Source organism: Camarhynchus parvulus, chromosome 4 (assembly GCF_901933205.1).
Source record: "Camarhynchus parvulus chromosome 4, STF_HiC, whole genome shotgun sequence".
NCBI lineage: Eukaryota > Metazoa > Chordata > Aves > Passeriformes > Thraupidae > Camarhynchus > Camarhynchus parvulus.
In genome coordinates, this window is record NC_044574.1 from 23,950,985 (window position 1) to 23,973,999 (window position 23,015).

The 23,015-nt window shown below is 39.2% G+C and overlaps 1 protein-coding gene across 1 annotated transcript in view; it reads left to right on the top strand.

Moving 5' to 3' along the window:
* Positions 1–23,015, top strand: part of LIMCH1 (LIM and calponin homology domains 1) — a 175,784-nt gene that overhangs the window by 55,373 nt on the left and 97,396 nt on the right. Inside the window, exons 2-3 of the mRNA XM_030948295.1 lie at positions 9,500–9,570; positions 20,686–20,755. Coding sequence (XP_030804155.1) covers positions 9,500–9,570; positions 20,686–20,755 — 141 coding nt within the window. The remainder of the gene's footprint in view (positions 1–9,499; positions 9,571–20,685; positions 20,756–23,015) is intronic.

Consider the following 23,015-nt stretch of genomic DNA (forward strand, 5'->3'; position numbering starts at 1 on the left):
AGCTGATTCTAGATAGTCTGCAGTGTTTCTCTTGTCTAGAGCATTAATGGCAGTCAATATTCCCTTTTGCAGGGCTATTGCTGGTCCTTCAGGATCTGGGTCAAAGGAACCATGGAGAAGAGTTGGGGAGAACAGAAAACCAATTTTTTCCAGTAGAGGCTGCAGTGGGATTTCTATCTGCATGTAATGTCACAATAATTTAGAGAGAAATAGTTGTTCTGTTTCACCATGCCTTCCTATTTAGCTTCTGGTGGTTTGATTCACTTATGGCAACATTCTTTTTGTGGCTATGTTGTGTTTTAATACCAGCTGGCAACCCCACGGCTGCTCACTCACTCCTCCCCTCCAGGAATATCAGGGGAAGAGAATTGGATAGGTAAAAGTGAGAAAATTCATGGGCTGAGATAAGAATAGTTTAATAATAGAAATAAAATAATCCTACATTGTAATGAATAGGAAAAAAGAAAGAGTGATAAATAAAACCCCCAAAAAAGCAAGTTTTGCCATAAAAACCTACTTCTCACCAACAACCAGCCAATGCCCAGCCAGTCCCTCAGCAGCAGCTTCCCCACCAACCTCACCTTCCCTCTGCTGCATGTGATCCATATGGTATGGGATATCTATCCCTTGGGTCTATTGGGATCAGCTGTCCTGACTGTGTGCCCTCCTAAATTCTTGTGAGTCTAGTTTTATCCATGCTTGGTAGCCAAATGTTGTTTAAAAACTGGCTTATCTGGAAAAGCATTCAGAGTGGGAATGCTTTTCTTTAACTCTGTCTCTACAGAGGCAGGGACAAAGTAGATCTACTTCCAAAGAGTTATTAATAAAGGCCTCAAAAGTATATGACTGAATTAAGGTTAACCTCCTTTCTGCAGGAAAGTGGATCATTTTTTTTTCAGTCTGTGATTTTTGAAATGCACTGTTTTTCCTGTTTAGAACTACCTGCTGGTAGTTCTGTGGTTTGTTTGCAAGTGACTGCAAAACCATGGCACACAGCCCTGTTCCTGCTGCAGAATGTGCCAAGGGAGGGCCCAGAGTACAGAAGAAACATCCAAGAGGCTCAGATATTGTTCTCAGAAGTGTTGTGGTTTACCTCTTTCCCTTTTATTTGAAAGGAGCAAAGCTTTGCAGAGTTGTATTGATAGCAGATAGAATTACACCTTTCAGCAGTGTTTGTATGACATGTCTCTATTCCCCATGGACAGTTTCCTGCTTTGCTTGCTCTGGGCTTCCAGGCTCACTGTCTGGAAAATCAACTCTTAAATGCCTTGCTGAGCTATACTTTTATATATGGAGAGATGTATATATTTAAATTGCACAGACTGTAAATGGGACACTTTACATGTGGACTTGCCTTGAAACAACTGGATGATATTAAATTTAAAAGCTTCAAGGTAGACTGGTGCCTACTGATGCTCATCATTGGCATTTCAGAATCTTCACTGAGACCTAAGACATTGAGTATCATCTTTAAATGGATGGTTAAATTTATTGATGTTTTGCTCAAGTGAACACGTAATTCCTTCAGAAAGGGAAGCTGGTGTCTCCTACCAGACATTTTTCATTGCAAAATCTCAGTAGCAGTGCTGAGCTTTGGTAGTCTCTCAGACAGTGGTTAATGACAGGCTGAAGTGCTTCTAGTGCTGGGACTCTCTAACTTGGAGCATCTCATATGTTTGTATTCCTGTCTCTCTGCGGATTTAAATGTGTGCAGTTTTAAAATTGTCTGCCAAGATGCACATTCCTGGCAGAAAGCAACACGCTGGTGTCAAAAACTGCTTGTCCAAGAAGTAGTGCAGTGGTCTTGTAAAATATAAATGCAGTGATTAATGTAAAATAGGTTAAAGCAGTGTAAAGTGGGGATTAGCAAATCTAGATACTGCAGTGATCCTATCATCTCCTACAGAGCTGTTGATCTCTTCGTTGCTCTGAGGGTGAGACAAGATGTTGAGTTCAACGAGGAGTCTACTGCCTGTGTTGTGTTTTGCTCTGCCTCTGCAGCTGTAATTGAGGGAGCTTTAAACACTTCTGATTCAGAACTGCCTAAAATTTCTAAAGCTGGAGGAGAGAAAATAGAGGGTTTTATTAACAGATGCTTCAGTTTCAACATATAGATGATAAAGCATAGCATAAATCTTGGAGGAGCAGTTTTTCAAGAGCATGAGAAACCTTTTCTAGACCTAGAAAAAGGAGTCAAAGGATAAAAAAAATGTCTGTTTTAATTCTTTGCACTGTTAGACAAGGCCAGAAACCCAATTTCCTGTTCTGCTGGAAAGTTGCTGATGTAATCAACCTGAGACAAAGGAAAAAAATTTCTCCTGTCCTTTGCTAAAAATCATCTTTGACTTGGTGATAAAATGTGAGGCAAATAGGTTGTTGGTGGGAGAGCTACTCTGTGTTCAGTAGCCAGAGTTTGAGTAATCTCCCTTCATCAGTGCTGATTCACGCTTCAAGAAGAATTAGTTAGGGAAAACATAAGAGCTGAATCAACAGTTTCTGTTTTTGAGACTATTTCCCTGTATACACTTTTCTTTCTGTATGTAACTGAAGAGGTACAATAAAAGGCAGTGTGAATGCTTGTCTGTCCATGGAAAGCCCCAGGGAACCATAGAGAAACAAATTCATGATAATTTTAATTAGTCTTTCATTTGTCAGGGAGCAGACTGCTTATTTAGCCTGGTTGGGTAAGAAAGTAAGACCTTGGGAAAGGGTGTTCATGATAGTAATTACAAGGCATCTGCTCCTCTTCCCTTCAAAGGTGCAGGAGCTGCCATTGTGTACTCGTGCACCCTGAAGCAGGGTGGGTTGAGTAAGGCCAGACTCTCCAGACAGACAGGACTGGATTAAATGAGGGCCTTGGACTAAGGAGGGGCATGCTTGTCTTCTGGTCTCTTGTACCTGTTGGCTTCACATCATATGTGCTCCTCTGATCGCTGCTCCTCTGACCATCTGCATGGAATCTTGTTTTCGCAGAAAAGAGCAAACAGCTAAAGAATGTGTTGTTATGGTAAGATGTACCTTCCTCCAAATACAAGTTATTTTCCCAAAATAGTGCTTCATCTTCCTTCTCCTCACTCAAAAAGTAGGATGAACACTTTACTGGTTAATCTGTGGCAAAACCTACAATTCTCCCCTTCTTTAATTCCCATTAAAACTAAGAAAGGGATGATGGATTTCCATAAGGGTCTTTTAAGGATTTTTTTTTTAGCAATAAAAAGAACCCTAAATTGAACAATTGATTAAAAACACACTAGGTTGGTCTGTCATATCTGTCATCTAGTACCTAATTTTGATAACATTGGAGATAAGAGTCTGGTTGCCCATAAAACAATGCAATGCCAATCTACTGACTGTCAGATACAAATTAGATGTAACAGATGACCTGATACTAGGTGAAGCTTTCAGGGCATGTGCTGCAGCCAAGAGAAATCTGACAGAAGTAGTAAGTTCCCTTCCTGCTCTTTGCTCTCTTTCTTCACAAAACGTTCAACCTTGTCTGAAATGTTTTCTTCCCCACCCCACCCCAAAGGGAAGGCTGCAATATCTGGCAATGCACCTGGAAATGTATACAAACAGCATGAGGGAAGAGAGATGGAAAGGCAGCTGATTTTACTCTATCATTAAATTTTAACACTCCCTAGCAGCTTGCCGGCCAAACAGGATTATACTACCAGATGTCCTGGCAGAAATGCGCACGGCTCTGCAAGATCATAAATCCAAGCAACGTATGGCAACCCTGCATGTTTAATACTACTGTTAGCAAGGCAGAATTTCAATGTGGAAAGCTCTGGTGGTGAGCAGGACTTAGCAAAGACAAAGTATTCCCAGACTTAGCTTTAAAGCCTTAGGTAGGGTAATAGCTGCTGGTGCGTACTACTCTTTCAGTATTTCTTTTGTCGTGTCTCCTAAACAAAGTACTAACTGAGCCAGTTTGGTCTACACTTTAAATATAGGTGTCCATTCATAGAATCATGTCCTCATTAATCTGTGCAAAGGATCAGAAAAAAACCCAGCTGTTGTGATTTTTTCAGTTGCTGCTCCCTCCATGGAAAACAAAAGGCAGTGTCTAGCATCCCTAAGTAAATAAATTTTTCCTTTAGTGAGGACTTAGAATTGGGCCCGCCAAAGGGGAGTGTGTTTGTATCAGTGGATATGGTTTTTCCATGCTATATGTTGACTAAACTGTCAGCTGACCTGATCAGCAGTGTGGCAGAAGGGAATTTAAAGCAAATGGGGGAGAATATGCTATTTTATCCTATTGCTGCTAGAAAAACTGAAGTTTATATGAAGTATTAAGAGTGAGTGAGCTTTTTGTCTCATCAAAGAATATTATGAAGATGAAAAGTCGGAGGAAAAGAGAAAAAGGGACTTCAGTACCGGTAGTTAACTTCACAAATTGCAGTTAAACTTAAGTGACCAGGAAGTGGAAGACCTGAAAATAATAAGTGCTTTCTTTGCAGATTAATCTTGGTACCCAAATGTGAAGTCTCCTCTCATTCTCCCATATATTCTTTAAATTTTCAAGTTCTGTATCACAGAATTTCAGGTGATTTATTGCTGGCCACATTAGTCATTCTGAGCTCACGCTGCTTTTGTCCCTGAGAGTAGAATTACACACTAGAGATATTTGTTTGCTCTTTTACTGATTTCAGTAGTAAATTACCTCAATACTGTAAAGCCTTTTGGAAGGCTTTGAGCAGAGTGCTTGTCATCATTCAGCTTTACTGGAAGACAGGTATGTTAGATCTGTGGTTGTTGCCCCTGGAAATATTCAAGTTTCTCTGAACTACATCAACTACCTTCCTAGTATTTGTAATAAAGCCATTCAGGATTGGTTTGCATTGCTGTGATTTTAGCAATTTAAATGCCTCTGTGGCATAAGAGAGAGGGAACTCATGCCTAGATGATGCATTGTGTCCACTTTTGCAGACAGAGACATTGCATGATCCATAGGTGGCTGAACCAGGAGCCAGCGAAGGGTCTCCAGGCTCCATGGCACTGTCATAGCAACGCAGCGCAGTTCTGGGCTGCAAAGGTGAACCTGGTTGTGACTGGTCAGGGTTGTTTGGTTCAGAAATCCCTTGCCTATGCTATATGAAAATGGAATTTAACTTGCATATTCATCTTATTCGCTCACATTATAACTCAGAAACAGGGAAGTAGGAATTCATTACTCTAGAAGAGCCAAATCCGGTGCCCTAAAAGCTGTCTTGCTTCTTTTGGTGGTTTGTGTTCCCTGTTGCTTGTACAATCCAATGCTTTCGATATACAAACCTGATTATTGCAGTTTAAGCCTTACTTTTATATCTTCCTAGTTAAGTAGCAGGACCTGATTTTTTCATTTAAGAAAAAAAAGTATGTAGGGGAAAGTAATGGTAGCACAAAATGGAAAGGCAGCATACTCACATACAAAGAAATAAACAGCTTATGAAATGCTTTGAAAATCTTCCTCTCTTTACTGTCATGCTTCATAAGCTCTCAAAAACACTCAATGAGAAACAAAGACCTCTTTTTGCTCTAATTTTTTTCACTGCATAACATGGCATTGTCAGATGTGCACATAGAAAAAGAAACTAAGTGTTTTCAGTGTGCTATCCCTGATGACCAAGTGTTTATTCAGCTACTTATATCTTGTTGGCCTAGATAACCTTCACCTGAGGCTAGCATCTGTTCACTAATTTGTCAACCTTTCTTTTTCATGCCCCTAAGCTGTTTTGACATGAGAAGCTTTGCAAGCTCCATCTCAGGAAGCACCAGCAGCAATATAAAATGCAAGGAAAACAATATAAATTGAAGCTTTGGGAAAATAAAGTTGTACAATATGGCAATGGTTAGTGGCTGGATGACAGCCATCCTTGATGACATAAATTTTGTAGCATGTGTAACTGCAAAGAACAAAAGAGTTAACCAGCAACAAGGCAATATATACCAAGTGTTATTGTATGCAAATATGTATTGAAGTTGTTGCCATGAAAAACTTTAATTACTCATTTTAGGTTCATGTTCTGTTGTTAAGTGACAGGGAAACTGAGAAATGCACCCGGCACTCAAATAATTGTCCTGGTTGCGACACTTGTAGCTTTTTACAGAGAGGAAAATATAATCCAGATGATGAATAAAAATAACACTCCTCACATAAATAAAGCACACAGTAATAAATGGTACTGTTTTGCTTCTGTTCTCTATTTTTAATTTCCAGTATGACAGGGAAATGCAGCTTTTTTCCACTCAGCTTTATAGAACTTATTAAAGAAGTGGGAGGCTATTCTAATCATTAGCAAGATATAGTTTGTGTTTTGTCTTTAAGGTACTTTGTTCTAACTTTGGCACCACAATAATTACAGTCTGCTGCCATTGCAGAGTGGATAGGGAACTCTTCCATCTATCCTGCTTCATCCTGCACTGCCTAAGTGTGCTGGTCTGTACCAGTGAGGTGGGAAGAGTGCAAGGTGGGGGATGGCGTTGTGTCTCCAAAGTATGCAAGATGTGCCAGTCTGGAAGCCTGGCCTTGCAAAGAAAGGTCAGGTCTCAAAAGTTCTCTCAGTTAACATCTTGGGTTTTCATGTTTCTTTTCTTTTTTTTGTCCTTTCCTGAAGACAGCAGTCCAGAATAGAGTACATTGCATCTGGTCATGACTGGTTTTGTGCAGGTTCAGTTCTGATCGCCAATTCTCTGTACTATGAAAACTGATGGGTTAAATATCTGTTCTTCCATTTTGCAGTTTACTGTACCTGGTTGCAAATGAACAATTTCCTTTTTTCCAGTGAAGCTCAGTAGAAGCACTGCAAATGCTATCCTTTAGTCCTTGTTTGTCAGTGTTTTCAGAGTTTCATCCAGCAAACTGGAGGCTTTTATTTCCTGAGATGGAGATCAGCTAGTAAGAACAGACCACTGCTTATATCAATAACATGAACACAGTTCTGAGATGTGTGCAGATTTTTTGTGATATTGTGGCTAATGCACACACTTTCATTATTACTGGAGTTTGGGTAAAGTATGCACTTTGCTATCTGGGATTCTTTGTGTGCAAATATGAGAGTACCAGTCCTTTTGCTTGAAGTCCCTTTGTCTCCTCCTGCCCTGGGTGTGCTGAGCAGAGGTTATCTCAGAAATGTGCACCAGGCTGGCCTGTGGGTCTGCAGTAGTTTTTCATGAGGGTTTGGCCCAAAGTGGCCTCTGTGGAGAGGGAGGTGCATGTGCATGTGTACACCAAGCAACTGAGCTCTCGTTTCCTCTGGAAAAGGTGGATCCAGCTTCTTGCTTCTCTCAGTCCCATTTTGGGTTTATCTTTGTCATTTATAATGGCATCTTCCTGCTAATTTTTAGTTTCTAACCTTTCTCTGTTGAACTGTTTTTACATTTTAATTGACTAAATCAGGAGACTTGTAGGTGATTAATGTTTTCCCTCTGCAGCTGCATCATCTAGAACAGGCATAAACCTTGCCATGCCTCATTTACTTCCAGTTCCTTTTCAAACAGACATGCACTGTTCCTGGACCTTCCTGTCTTTCCTCACCTCCTGTCAGTGTGTGTTCTACATCTCACTGGATGAATTCATGTGCCAGCTGTGCATCTGTATTTCATGATTTTATTCGTGCAGACAGAAGTAGTGTATGAAACCTTCCTACATCATCAGTTATAGCAGCGATACTCATGTGACAGCTTTTGGCAGGCAGAGTCCTGAATTGTGGTAGCAGTTTCAGTACTGCTCCCTGATAAATGAGGGTCTTCAACAAATGCGTAAGACTGATCTCCGTATCTGGGACATTTGGTCTTGAGGAGTGAAGTAAGATGACTATAATTTTTCTTTAATTTTTTCACCGATGAAAAAAACTACTTGGAGTCAGGCTGCTATGAAATAGCTCTTCCTGCTCCTTTCTGTACTATATCTTGTGGATGAAACAAAAGTCAGTTTTGATATGCTCCACCTATAAATCATCCCAAATGCTAATGATTTTATTATCATGATTTCCCTGTGTCCCAGCAGATCAAGATTAGATATGATTTATTATGACTAGATATAGTTTAAATGGTTAAAGGTAATTTACTACAAATTACATGTGGTTTCTTCAGAGATATGAGCGCAGGACAGTGCCTCGTTCTTCTTTATTCATTTGTGTAAGATATGATTGTCCACTGATGCTGTTAGGATACATTTTTCAGAGTATGGGAGAACTTCCTTCACATTGAGCAGAACAATATGTTTATAATTTAGTGAAGGATTAGATTTTAGGCTTTGCATATGCATTTCAATTTTAAAAGTGTTGCTCTCTGTACAAGACTGCCCAGCTATAACCAGCATTTTGAAACTGAGGCATTCGTTAATCCCGTGGGACAGTTGCAGCTTGTCAGTTTTTATAAATTGCTGTCTTTATGACAGGAAACTAGGAGGGGAAGGGTCTTATATCTGAATATAACAGCAAGGAGAAAACAGGAACATAATGACTGACGTGTCCTCAAGTCACTGTTGTCTATGGTGGAAGCAACACCCAGAGCAAGGCTCTTGCTGAAAGACTGGATGAAAGCCATAAGCGCTCTATAAGCATCCGGTAAATGTTTTGCCTGGGTAAAGAGAAGACCTCCTGCAGGACAATTAAAACTGTTTTTTTTATTTGTATTGTTTCTGTTCAGTGCTTTCTAAACATAGTAACTATTTTTATATCTTTTGTGATTGTAATAAAAAGTATTCTTTACTTTTAACTGAACATATTTGTTGAGAATGATGTGAGGATGAATGGCAAGACATTGTCAACACAGTAGTGAGTCATAAAGGGGGGTTCAGTCATGCTTGCAGCATCCAGCACCCTCAGGTGAGATTGGGATTCCTGGAAGGTTTCTAGCTGGTCCATCCCTAAGCAGCACAGAATAGCTTAAGAGCTTGTGAGGCAAAGTGTACCTCCTGGTCCAAATGTACCTGGGGGACCCTAAGCTTCCACTGAGTTTGTATTCTCTTCATGGTTGAATTGCTGATGTGAAATATCTTTTAATACAACCAGGAGTATTGAGGCATGTGTCTGAAGGGCTATAACACACACCATTGCTTTCAATTGTCTTTGCTTATTCTATAAAGATGATAAGTTAAGGACTAAAGCTCAAGGCTGGTACAAAATGTTTAATGTGGTGCAAAAAAACCAATAAAAATACATAGTTTGTCTAAATGCAATAGTTTTAAAATTCAAAGCACTATAAAATAAAACTTCTAAAATATTTTGAAGATTACATTGTAGTTTTTGTTTTGTCATTTTTGGTTTTTACTGCTAGAAAACAGTCTGCAATTGCAGACTGCAATTGCATTGACCTTAGCAAATACTTTGTCCTATATGTTAAATAGCTCGATGAAATGGGAAAGAGAAATGGACATTGCTTAGTCCTTTGCAAGGCCTGTAAAGCTCGAATATTCCTTACACAGCAGATGCTCTAACTGAGTATTATGAATTGCACTTGTAAAGCTCACTCTCTAATAGATGTCACTCTTTTGTTTCCCTCTACTCTTTTGCAGCAAGTGACGGGCAGAAGTTTTGGTGAGAAAGATTTTCGTTCTGGATTAGAAAACGGCATTCTTCTGTGTGAGTAAGTAATGCTTACAGTTTTGAGCCTTGAATACAGTCTTGACTAAAGTAGAAAACAACCTTAGCTAGTATGTTCCATTGTTGATTTCCTTTTGAGAGTTTTGACATTGCACATAGTGGTATTTCACTGCAGTATAATTTCAGTGCCAAAGCTATTGTTATGGTATGGGTTGAAATGTGGCTTAAAGAAAACAGGTTTTATGAAGTGCTTCCCTCACTCCACCCCTGGTCCTTAGCTAAGTTATGTAAAACAAAGAATATTATGTTTGTTTTTTGGTTTCCTTTTATTTAATGCTGTTAACCACAGATTGGCAAATGGTGTTCCACACCTGCCTGTGGATGTTTCTGCCACAATGAGGCGTTTTGGACCAGCTCCAAGTCTGAACGCTGTCAGGAGTTAGCCATCTGAATACCATCAATACACAGCTGCTTTAATAGTTTCTGGAAAGGTTAGGTATCCTCTAAATTTTGCCTAAAGGTGTGTTTCAATGACGTGTTTTGTAATTTTTGGATGAGAGACATGAGTTAGCTTTTGCACATTTCTCTCTGTAGTTCTAATGGCTAGTTTTTAGGAAGAGTCTTCCAAAACCTTGTTAAGGTTTACATGCCAAAGCTGATGACTTATAAGAGTGATTTGGAAATATGCCCTAATGCCCTTAGCCCTATAAAAATCAGGTTGTCAGGCATTTGGGAGAATCTGCTGAAAAATCATGTGAAAATCAGATTGTCAGGCATTTGGGAGAATCTGCTTATCTGAATCACCTGTATGGACCAATTCCTTTCCCTGGATATGCAGGATTGTCACTGAAATTGATAAAAGCTGTCTTTGCACACCAGAATGATGAAGCTTGTGCAGAACTGAATCCATACTTACAAAGGAGATCTCCTGAGATGTGTAGCTATTGGTAAAGTTTTATACTATTCCAGGTACTGGAACTTGGAAGCTGTTTTCAGCAGTAGAGTTGAGCTAATACCCTGCAACTCAACTCTAGGTAGCTTACCATAGATCTGAAACCTACTTGTGTAAATACTGCTATATGTCTCACTGGTGTCATTAATCAGACAGCTTGAACTTTAGCTTTTAAAGGTGAAAAAATATAAAGGAAATGATGTGATCTATTTTGATTGCAGTTGCGTGTCTTTGCTGAGGAGTGGCTTTGGGAGGAGGGAAGTAGTTGTTATTGTTGATCAAAAGTTGTGTAACTCAGAAGGAGCATACCTTCTTTGTATTTAAGGGTTGCTTCTCACACAAAATCTCTCTCCTCTGTGTGTTGAAGGGAAGTGCTGTGTGCTGAATCACTTCTCAGTGCTCTTTGAATGTTAAGGTTGAATTGTGTTGCATGAAAAGCAAGGGCTGTGTATTTCCAGATTAGATTGTAATCTTATCTGCAAGTAAGCAGAGGTAGTCTGATTTAAATACTGTAAATCTTTAAGATGGAAGGCTTAACTAACTAATGTTTTGCTAATGAGACTAATAAATATGTATTTCTTAGAAGGTTGTGAGCTCCATAACCAGGTCAAAGGACAGCACTTAGTTATACTATGTAACTGTTCTGTGATATTGGACAAATTTCTTGTCCTCATTTACCATTTGTGGATCAGTGCAAATCAGCCTGGAGGAATCTGTCTCCTCAGCCTCAAATCTTAAAAGCTGTGAAGTTTGTATTGCTCTTGGTTAGCAATCTGTGGCTAGTGTGTAAAACTCTATTAGGCTACAGAGTGTTAATGAGAAAGTTGCCAAATTGGTCTTGATGACAAACAAACTATAGCACCAGCAGTAGAATTGTACTCCTCGCTGGTCCCAAGTCCACTGTAAAAATAGAGAACTCAACAGAAATTTTTGGATCTAACACAGAACTTCCAGAGTATCTTCAAAAAGTACTTCTTTGGCAAGTGAAGCACTGATATTTAATTTTTTATCTGTTGCTCGGTGAACAGCACTGTAAAGCTGCCACAAGCAATACTGTCTTTCTAGACAGGTTTTTTGTGACTTATTGGAAAATTACCAGGCTACCTAATGAAAAAAATGTAATGGTAAACAAGCTTTCTCTTAACTCCCTGTTAGTCTGCTGTGCTTTCATTGCAGCTGACTTCAACAAGTAGATGAAAACCTGATCTAAGTCTCTGAAACCTCAGAAGACAAGAAATAAATTGTAGCTGTCTTGGTTTCTGAAGATGGAAGAACTCATTGTTTTTGGTCAGGTTTTATCTGATTTGTTGAAGTTTTGGAGAAAAGCAAACTTACCTCTGCTTTTACCCACAGGACAGTACTCATTGCAAGGGGCATTAACTGGCAACTCAAAGGCAGACACACTTGTGTGGGTGATGTCCATGTGAATGTGGAATGCTAAGCTGTGCTTAGCTTCCACGTGACTGTTTCAGGGTTTTCCTCACCTGTTGTATTTTGTGAGGAAGACTGAAAGAGAGCTTGGGCTCTGAGGGATCCCAGCAGCCAGAGGACTGGAAACTGCTGTCAGGAGTGGGGACACAGTCAGCATGCCTTGAACGTCCCAAACATATCTCAAGCTACCTTCTGGCTTTGCAGGTGTTTTGCAGAACGGAACGGGGAAGTTACCGTGCCAGAGCCCATTCTCCAAAGACTCTGGTCTGTGCAAAAGGGTGCAGGGGGAATCTCTGTCCCTGTAGCAGGATTGTTTGACACTTATACACAGTAATGCCAGGCCCGCCTCCACTTGATCCCAATCCTGATGTGCTAGACAGCCTACAGACACAAGCAGACATCACTACACTGGTTATAAATGATTCATTCACATCTAGCAACAATCCACATATTTTAATAAATGAAAACGAATGCAACTGTGCAATGCCAAAAGCTCAGGCTCTTGGGATGAATGGGTTGTGGAGCAGTGCAGATGTGTATGCCTGCCACAGGAACCTGCAAGCCTTGCACCTGCCTCTCTGGTGGTGTTTGTGCTGTGGCATTTCGATCTGGCCTCTGTACGAACTTTATAGCTTGACGCACTCAGCTGAGAGCTGAGGGGCATATTTAAACAATGCAGGATGCCATAGAGCAACAAGTCAACAGATGAGAGCAACACAAGCCCTTTATTCTTTCTGGCTGTTTGAAAGCCCACTTGTGCAGTTGCCCAGACAGTGGTGACTCTAATTGTTCACTCAGCTGTGCTGAGAAGCCAGTGACTATGACTTCTGTTTGTCTGAAATGAGTTCATGTTTTTTTAGCATAGCTCTCTGACATCAGCGCAGATGGTGATTTCAGCAGGGATATAATAGCTATATAGGCAGAGGCAGTTCTTGCTCTGTTCATGCTTTGTGAATTAAATTCTCATATGAAAAGAAACTCATATGAAGAGTTTCTGCATGGGTGGGCAAACATGCCTTCCTGGGGTCATGGTTGAAAGCTATATTATGCAGGAATACAACACCAGTAGCAGGAATATCACTGGAAATCCCCTATTGCTGCTCCAACACATGTTCAACTTTTTTTTCTCCATTGTTACATAGCTTTCATGTTTAGGTTTGACCCAGATATCATAAGAAGCTAGAGGATTAATCAGAAATAAATTAGAACTGGTTGTTGCAATGCTTAGGTGTTCCTATTCTATGGATTCAGACATCTGAATGAAGGTTGACTGTCAAAAAAAAGTGCATGTCCTGTCTCTCTGTCTGCCCTGCTGGTCTGGGCGGTTCTGTTGTGTTTTTTGAAACAGCAGGTAAGGAAGTCAAGGTTGCTTTTATTTCTAACCATGCAACAATATCTATTAATAAGTTTAAAAATTATTACAAGAAGAAAAAATGCATGTCTTGCTGCAACCTTGACCAGTTGTTTCTGCTCTAATATCCTTGCAAACATATTTTCAATTTTTTTGCCCTTCTCCTTGCTGCCCACCTCCCCTTGTCAAGCTCTGCTACTGCAGGATTACTTCCTTCATGTTGGGTATTCGGTAGTTAAAGAGGTCTCTGTAGGAATGTGAGACTTAAAAAATTTGAGTTAATTGCTTGCTTTGATATGATTATCCAAACAGGATATATATCCAATATATCTCTAAGAAATTCTGACATGCAATTGGAATCGTATTTTCTCTCAAGCTTTCTCTGGAATCAAGTAATCGTCACCCTGAAATTTGTATTAGTAGTAATGAGATTCTAATGTCAGGAGCAGGACCAGACCATAAAGAAGAATAACAACAACAATTGGGATATGGATCCTGGGCAAAAGACTTTAAACAATGAACTAAAACAGTTGGATATTAGCAGAAATTATTTGGCTTTGCAGTAGAGTCTAACAATATCATGACTGTGTGTAATACCTTGAGTTCTGCATGTAGAACATTTTAGCTGCGATTCTGGTTTATGTATGTATTAAAATCAATTTATAGCAGTACGTGCAGGCAAAATAAATCTGATTTTTCTCAAGCATGAAAGTTCTAACAAATATTTCACTGCATATCATACACATATAAAAATGAAAAAAGACTAACTGTATGTGGTTAAAGATGGATGTCACTTTCCTGTGTAGTTATGGAAACCAACTTATGAGCACTTTCCCAAGGTCTTCTTGGTTTTTTAGGGAGAGTTATTTTATCTATTAGCACATGGCATTGTGTAACTTCATAAAATCTGCAGAAACTGTGATTATTCTTTGAAACTATGCTTATTCTTTGACTTAGTAACTTTTATGTTGTTTTTTGAAAGAGGAGATACAAAGATGTTCTACTGTTTTTAAGTAATCTTGGTAAAATTGCATATGTACAGTGAACTAAAAAACAAGTTGTGCACTTTTCCTCCTGTAGGACAATATATAGGAAAGGCACTTCTCTTCTGCTGTGCATACTTGGAATATATGCTCTTAAAAGGTACAAGAAAGTTTTTAGATTTTACTTTTAAATAAAAAAGATGAGAAATTAGTAATGCATATGGATTATTTTAATAACATTTAAAGCAAATATGATAAGTGGCTATAAATCTGAGCTAATTGAAAGTCATTATGACCAAGAATTACTTAATGGAATTTATCATTTATTCTGTCATGAGAATTATTTTCTTCTACAAATAAGAAATCCCCTTAGCTTGTGTTCTTCATGTTGATGGTGATGAATGAGCTGCATTTTCTCAAAGAGCAGTTTCTTTGGATATGCATCCTGGTTCTGGTGCATCTGACCATGCTTTGAGCTGACATAAGTGCAGTTCTCAACAAGGGCTGGCCATGTGCCAGATCAGCACAAGTGTAATGCTGTGGGATAATAAAACTGTTGTGCTCTGAGTCAGTGGCACCGTGAGGTATGTAGGACAGCCTTTGCTGTATATGTGGTGTTTCAGCCGTTCTTCTTGCAAGTTAACGTCACTTCTGTCATCTGGTAGGGCAAAACAAATAGTCTTTGTAGGTGATAGGATTTTTCAGATGTATCATTCTAATTGTCTGTTAATACTATGGGCCTGGCATCAGTTCAGCATTTGGCTGTGTAGTGAACAGTGGAGAAGTCAGTGGATGCCCAGCCCTTATGCTTAATTACTATTGTGCTTGACTTTTCTACTCTTGAAAATCAAGAAGGTATTTGAGTTTCATAGGCATATTCCAAGTTTTGAGTGTGACCCATGCTTTGAGGTGAGAAGGAATTGGTGTTTTCCTGTGATTTTCAGGCTCCGTGCTGTAAAGCCAAAACATTATCAGCATCATGAATTTGGCATGTCTCCAGGTTTGAGAGATGGGCCCCAAGGCTCATTAAGCATTAAGAATTAAGTTCATGTGAGGACATTCGAAACAATTTTATATGAATACAGAGTCCTTAATCTGTAAGTTTTATTGCTGTTTCATAATGAAGAGCTATTTATTAATACGGTTTAGATGAGGGGCCAAAGGTAACATAAACCCTTATGCTAAGCCTGTGAGAGAAGAGGGGAATAGACAGTGAGGGGCATGCTTGAACAGACAGGATGACCTGTCCTTGTATTTATATTTAAAAAAAATGCATTTCAGCAGACTGAATAGTAGAGCTTTTTCACTGATGCTTGGTTATTGACAGGGCAGGAGACTGTGGAGCACTGATCCACTCCAAAGGATTGTTGCTCAAATGCAAGGCAAGGTAATCCTGTGAGAAGTTTCAGCTTTTCAAGAGTGTATGTTTAAGAAAGCATATTTAGCAGTTTTAGAATGCACATCCATGGCCATTGCTACTTCGTGTAAAAAGTATGCATGAATTGTAAATTTATAGGTGCATGAGATGCTCTTCACATCATCAGTCCTTGTGATTGTAGGTTCTGTATAAACAGCTTGTGAAGTTACATTCTTCCCTGTTGCCTTTCTTGAGCTGTTTGCAAGGCCTCTATTTTGTTCATATTTTTAGGTTTTGGCAGAGCAACACTAATGCAGTCCTGTGTTTGGAATATTGTTTTCTAAATACTACATATTTGCATAGGTCTTTATTAACTTTTTACATATTAGGCTGCAGAAACCTATGTACTGTTTCAGGACTGTGAGCCCTTCATGAGACAAAGTCAGTTCTGTCCTGCTTGTTAAAAAAACACCTTGTTCATCTGATTCTAAATAAATGATGTCAGGGGCATCATTAGCAATCACTCAAGAATGTTTTCCCAAAAATATTTTTGTGACCTCAGGAACATGTTTATATTTTGAAACTTCTTAGCCATGTCTTTTGCAACAAAATATTTTGACTTTTCATTATTCACTGTTTCAAGGTGATTTGTTCATCTTTAAGACTAGTAGTAGATTTTTCTGTCCTTTTAAAATATTTGGGGGCATTTTGGAGCTGCTACTAGACCATGAGTTAAAAATATGTGGATACTGAAGCTGTCTAGGCTAATAATTATCAAGTGCTGAAAGACTGCTTGTTTGAATGTAAGTCTGTAAAACTTAATTTGAAGAGAGAAATCTCTCTGTGAAGGTTTACTGTGGATAGAATTTCCTGAATTCTCAAATATGAAATGCCCTTTGGCTTTAGATCAGATCATTAGTCAGCTTTTCTTTTTAGGAATATGATCTGTTACTTGAGCAAAGAGCTCTGTTGGATACCTCTCCCTCCAGCCTGGATTGATCTGTGAACACACATCACTTCAGCCTTTCTTTTCTTCTTATTCTCTGAAAATGCTTCTCTTCCATTTCCTCCTAGAATTGAGGTGTTTTTGGAGGCTGGGTTTTGGCAGCCATCCTCTGAATATTTTTGTAACAGATGCTTTCTTGCAAGAATTTCATGGGCAGTTTATTGGTGCTTTTCATTAGATCTTTTATCAACTGTTGCCTGAAACGCCTTCTCTTCCTGGCAGAAGTTTCTCAAATTCTTAACTCATGATAAAAAACCCCAGGAAGGTCTAATAAATTAGTCACACAGTGGCTAGCACTGATTTCAGCTTGTCTATCCAGCTGAGGAGATACCTTATCTCCTGGAATGCCAAGCCTTGGGGACAGCATGAGTAGAGCATTGATTCTTCCCGTAGCTATGAGAGCTGGTTTTTATCAGAGGAAGGAAGTGACCTAGCTTCTCCCTGTGCTGGGACTAGAGAGCTTTCCACTTCCATCATGCCCTGTTGTTTCTATAAGGTAAGCCAGGTCTAAGGTTTTAGCTTCTATGCAATGACTTAGTGTGCCTAATTTAACAGGACTGGAGAGTCCAAGCCAGCTCCTGGCACAGGGGAAAGGGAGGATGAGTGTCTGGTTGCTCCAGGGGAGATTTAGATTGGATATTAGAAAAAACTTTCTCACCGAAAAGGTTGTAAGGCATTGGACCAGGCTGCTTGGGAAATGATCGAGTTACCATCCCCAGCAGTGCTGGCTTAACAGCTGGACTTGGTGATCTTTGAGGTCTTTTCCAACCTTGATTACTCTATGTTGGACTGAAAATTACAAGAGAACTTTGAGAAGAGCAGAGGATTGTTCTGACTCAGCCAGGTGCATAAATGCTAGAGGTGGTGAGCAGAAATCCCCGCAGAGAGCTTGAAGGGTCTGAGGGTAGGTCATGTGTGTATGCAAACACTCAGGTTCTGTGGATGGAGCCTGAAAATTCATAGTTGTATCCTGGTTTGGGTTATTGTCTTTTGGGTGTTTGGTGGGATTGTTGGGATCACTTAAAATGAGCCAAGGATTAGGATTAGGACTAGGGAAGAGGGCACAGGCTGGAGCTGTAGATGCCAGAGGAAGATATGTGGTGCAGGTTTTCTCTCCTGAAAACTCTTTAGACTAGGACATGGCTGGGGACAGAAGGCTCAGGGCTGCCAAATCCTTTGGTTAGGATCGATGGAGCAAGAAATCGTGGGACTGCCACTGTCAGGGGCTTCTAGGAGAAGGTGGGGTGAGTGGTTTTTGTTCACCTGCAGAGTCTGTCCCCTGGGCCATGGCCGAGGATCTTGTGCCAGGTCCCCAATGCAAAATGGTGCTTGGTCTTGTTTGCCCAGTATTTCAACAGAAACCCACAGAGCTGATAAAAGTTTACATACCAAGACACATGCTCTATGAAAGTCTAAATTGGCACAGAAAATTTAGTTTGTGTATATGGGTCTATGTCAGAAGAGGTGTAGTTAGTGGATTTTTGAGAAGCTGGGATGGACACTAACTGTGAGAGTGAGGGTGACCATTGAGACCCTGCACAAACAGCACAACTTTTCAGCTGGCTTGGTAGCAGAGCAAGCTTAAACCACTCAGTGTTTTGGCATCTGGATTGTTGCTCTAGATGAGGCAATAAGTCAGAAGCAGACAGTCTGCTCTGGAAGAAACCTCCCTTTGACATATTCTGCAGCAAGCACGTCCTGGGGGGTTTGGTGCCAGACTGCTTAGAAATGTTTCTAATAGGAGATAAACTTTTTAATAATAATTTTAATTCCTTCCTCAGAGTTTTCCATCTTGCCCCATCCTATTTCCTCTCTCTTCAGCCTCCAAATGGTGACCTAAAATGTTGTTTGTTCCCTACTCCTTTCCTTCCTCTCAATTTATCCTTCTCCTATATTGCACAGGGAAGTCTGTACAAGCCATTTTGAACATTTATTTAGAATGGGTTTTGGTATTTGAGGTTTCCAATAAGAACTCTTTATTTTGCCTTCTATTATTGCCTATGACTTTTAATCTGTACCTGCAATATTGGTTATGGTGTTGATGCATTCACATTTGAGTAATAAAGAAAATGGGATGCTTTAGCTAATACATTCTTTTTTTCCTGAAACAGAATAGGCAGACTGAGGATTAAAATCACAAGAGAGCTACAGTATTTGGAAAGAAGTCCTCTGGCAAAAAAAATTTATATCTTAAATTGCCTGGTGTAGCAGCTAAATGGAAAATAGTAGTTTTATAAAGTTGCTGCTCTGTGAGGTTAAAAAGTACCATAGTATCTTCTGGGTTTAAAAAAAAAGTAATTATTTTTCCATCTGTGAAATAAAATAATGGTTCTAGAAGATAGGCAGTTCTTTTATTGGCGTTCTCTTAATCTAATGGGGAAAAGTGATTGTTTCGTAAATAAAAGTATATTAACTAATTTGGTTTCAGGACATTGCTGTTAGATTCTACCTTAAGCAGAAGAGGAATAGTACAGCTATCTCTATGAGTTTGGGTTATGGAGTTTTTAACTTCAAGAATATTTTAAAAATACCCCCAGCTCCCAAAAGTATCATTCATATTTGTTTTTATGCTACTCCCAATACATGATGGTGTTGGAGATGTGGGAACTTCAAGATGTAATAACATGCATACGATTTTGGACAAGTGGAACAAAAACTTTACTAACTATGATCATAGGAAACTGAGAATCTCCCACTCTGCTCCCCTGTTCTGTTCAAGATATTGCAGAAACCTATATACTGTTTCAGGGAGACACAAAGGGAAAGAGGTGAGGAAAAGTGATCACTTCAATGTTTATAAAGCCAAATGTTCACTCCAGGAGGCATGAACACCTTCATGAACTTGCAAACTGCCACAGTCCTAAGGAATCAAGCAACAAATAATGTGTCACAATGGAGAGATGGCTCTTGGTGGAGCTCTGAGCAGTGGCACATTGCCTGTTATCCTAACTCAGAAGTAGGGAGCTGGAAACCATCACAGACTGTTAACTTTAGTTGAAAGGAATATTCTTCTCATTTGGATAAACTTTTCAGGAAGACCTCTCAAATATTAAATATGAATAATTTTACTACCACAACAAGCTGCCAGAGGAGTCTTCTCTTGAATGGAGACCATGTCAGATGTCAGCCCAAAATGAGGTTCCTCTCTTCCATAGATCTATTCTAATTTTCAGAGAGTTTTAAATTTAAACAGACATCATTTTTTCCCTTCAAAGATCTTGAATTTTAAGTCCATGATCTTGAATTGATGATTTTCTTCCCAGTGGATGGAACTGGTGGAATTTTTTTTTTGATAAAAGGCATTATGGTTTTCTCTTGGGGGAAGGGTGGTGAAGACACGGTGTTTGTTGCAACAGGATTTTACAATTAAAATTCCCCACTTTTAGAGGCTTGGTCATTTTTTTGAGTATTGTAACAATGAGTCATGTCAGCACATCTCATAGCATGCTCATGGGCGGTGAGGAACTTGGATTTGGAGAGTTGCTAATCTTTGGACACTGAACAGTGTTCAGCTGTGGTATCACTGGTGTTTTCATGATAAGATGGGAGGTTTATGAATGCCCTTTTTATTTGTCTTCTCTCATTTATGATTTATGGGGCACTCCATTCAACACAATATATGGAAGAATGGCATTTAATTTCACGTTAAAATGAAAAAAAATAGACAGGCCACCCATAAAGTGTGCATCCTTTCTCCTTTCCTGCAGTACAGAAACTGTCATAGCTGGATGCCTTCTAGGTTTCTGCTCTCAGGCCTTTCCAAGCATGATCTGCCTGTACACAGATAAGGCAGGCTGATGTGTCAAAATTCACCCAGAATCTGTCTGGGTCACTGATGTGATCCAGATCAATTTAGAATTTAAAATAAATACTATTGTGTTACTGTGCTGTGGATATTCATCCTAGTCTTTCTTCATTTCAGTGATAAAATTTGGGTGTCCATGAATGTTTTCAGAAGGGAGAAAGGGGAGATTCCTTTTTTTCCAGTCACACTGAAATCCTTATGCACTGATGAAAAATGTTTGATAATTTGGATTTTATGACTTACCACTCATAAAATACTCTTTTCTCATAACAGGTTGCTGAATGCGATAAAGCCAGGATTGGTAAAAAAGATCAACAGACTACCGACCCCCATTGCAGGTTTGGTGAGTATATCAAATGGAGGAAAATATTTCAGTGCTGCTTTTTGCACCTTGACATTGACTATGGGATTCAGATAGCAGTTATTTTTGTAATTTGAACTCTTCTAGCCTAGTAAACTCAGACAGTCCCTCTGAAATTGGAATGCTCTGTGTAGTCACCTTAAGACCTTTCAGTCTTTTTTTTCCAGAAGTAGGCAGTATTCAAGTGTCAGGGTATATTTTTAGAGGAAGATGATCTTCTTGGTTATATATCACCTCTCAGTTGTGGCACTAGCTTTAGAAAAACTGGAATGCATGCATTGGAAGCCACCACCACAAAAAGATAGTTTTTGGAAAGGAAGAAACTGTACTTGCATATTCTGTCTCATTTTCCCTTTCCCCAAAATACCACAGTCTGCAGATAACATTCATTCTGGCACTATCTGGGGAACTGTTTCATGTTGACTTTAAGGGCAGACCAAAATTTGGCCATACTCTGTTGTAAGCAAGGAAGACCACAGAGGATATGCTGCGAGCTCTTGGGCTGCCAGGAGCGCTGGGTGCTCAGGGGGTCACCTCAAGTGGTGGCACAGTCCTGGGCTTGCTGGTGGGGCAGAAGGTGGGAGTGGGTGCTTGTTGGGTCTAAAAGGATTAGCCACATAGAAATATGGCTGTATTGATTTTACCTTCAGCTGTAATTGAGAATAAAAAGGTTCCTGGAGCATGTGGAAGGTGTCCATCCTCTGTTTAGAGTCATCATGTGTATATGTGGTTCCTTTGTGTTCTGGCACTGTTCACATTGTGGCCTCTACAAGACTCAGAATATATTACTTGTTAATAGCTGAAGTTAATTTTCCTTTGTATAAACAGCATTAAAAAGTTTCAGTGTATCAGAAACCATGTTACATTTGCTGTTAAATTACAATTACAATGTAATTGTAATTAAATTCTAATGCAACATCTCTACAATACTGTTGCATAGGCTTTGAGGCTGGGTCTTTCAACATGTAGATTGACAAGGCTATTTCTGCATGAATACTGCCTGGTTTTAGAATCTCATTTTTGATCCCCACCACCCTTTCTCTAAAGTTTCCTTGAGTGCCTTTCTTTTGCCTCCAAAACCCATCTAGTTTTATTCCTTTGCTGTCCTATTTGAAAGGAATATTTGATATAAACAGCTGAAAAAAGTACCAGCAGTGCAGTTTTCTTTTCCTTGGCTCACTTTCAGGAAAGACTCAATTTTTGTTATGACTGTTTTAAGAAGATGATATTGAATTACGTTGGGTTTTTTTCCTTATTCATATGTAAAATCCCAATGGTAAGGTGGTTATAGTAGGAAGGACATAGAAAAAAGTCATTATGTGTGTGTATTTTTCTCATTCCTTGAGATAAAGCTTTCTTGCAAGATGTGTATCTTCAAAACATTATGAAGAAAGAAGTTTTCAGGCTACTAATGATGCAGTAAACCTTTTTTTGTGTTGTAAAGTCACTTTATTACGTCTATACCTGTGTTCTCTGATTCCTTTAGTAACTACTTTTCTAAGTATTTTTTCCTAATAAGTAATTAGGCTATTTTAAAAGTTCACTATTTCTGAGTTCTTGAACATTACCAATGAATGTTTTAATATACTGTTCTATGAATAAATTGCTCCAAACAAAACAGACTATCAGAATTTCCCTTTGCTTTCCAAGACATCTGGTTCCATACCTGCTGACTTTTGTTGCCATTTGTAGTTGCAGTGGTAAGTGGCTGCTTTAAGGACTTTTAATGTGAATTAAAAAGATCAAGTGTTCTATCTAGTCTGTTATGCTTATTTATGGTGTACTATTTAAAAATACAGCTATCAGGGGTGTGCTTGAGCACAGGGTGTATCCTTTTCTTTTCACTAATCTGTACCATGCCGATGTGTCTGAAAAAGAAATTAAAATATTGCCACTATGGTCGAGAGGCTGTTATACCTCCTAGTAGCTGACCCTACATGTGAGACATTCCCTTATTAGTTGCCAATTTTTCTTTATTATCTTAGTTTTGGTTGGCTTGACATACTAAATAGTTACTTCTTTCCAGTTATTTCACCCCAGTGAGTGTGATTTCCTCAGGTACAAGTAGAAATGTTGTGAAAGCTTCAGTACCTTTTCTTCCTTGCATGAGATACATGCTTTTAAATCCTAGATGCTGCTTCTGCCTAAAAAGTGTAACTGAATTACTATAACAGAATTCATTTCTTTCCTGTATCTGATAGAATAAGTTTTTATTTCACTAGCAGAGACAATAGGTACATTT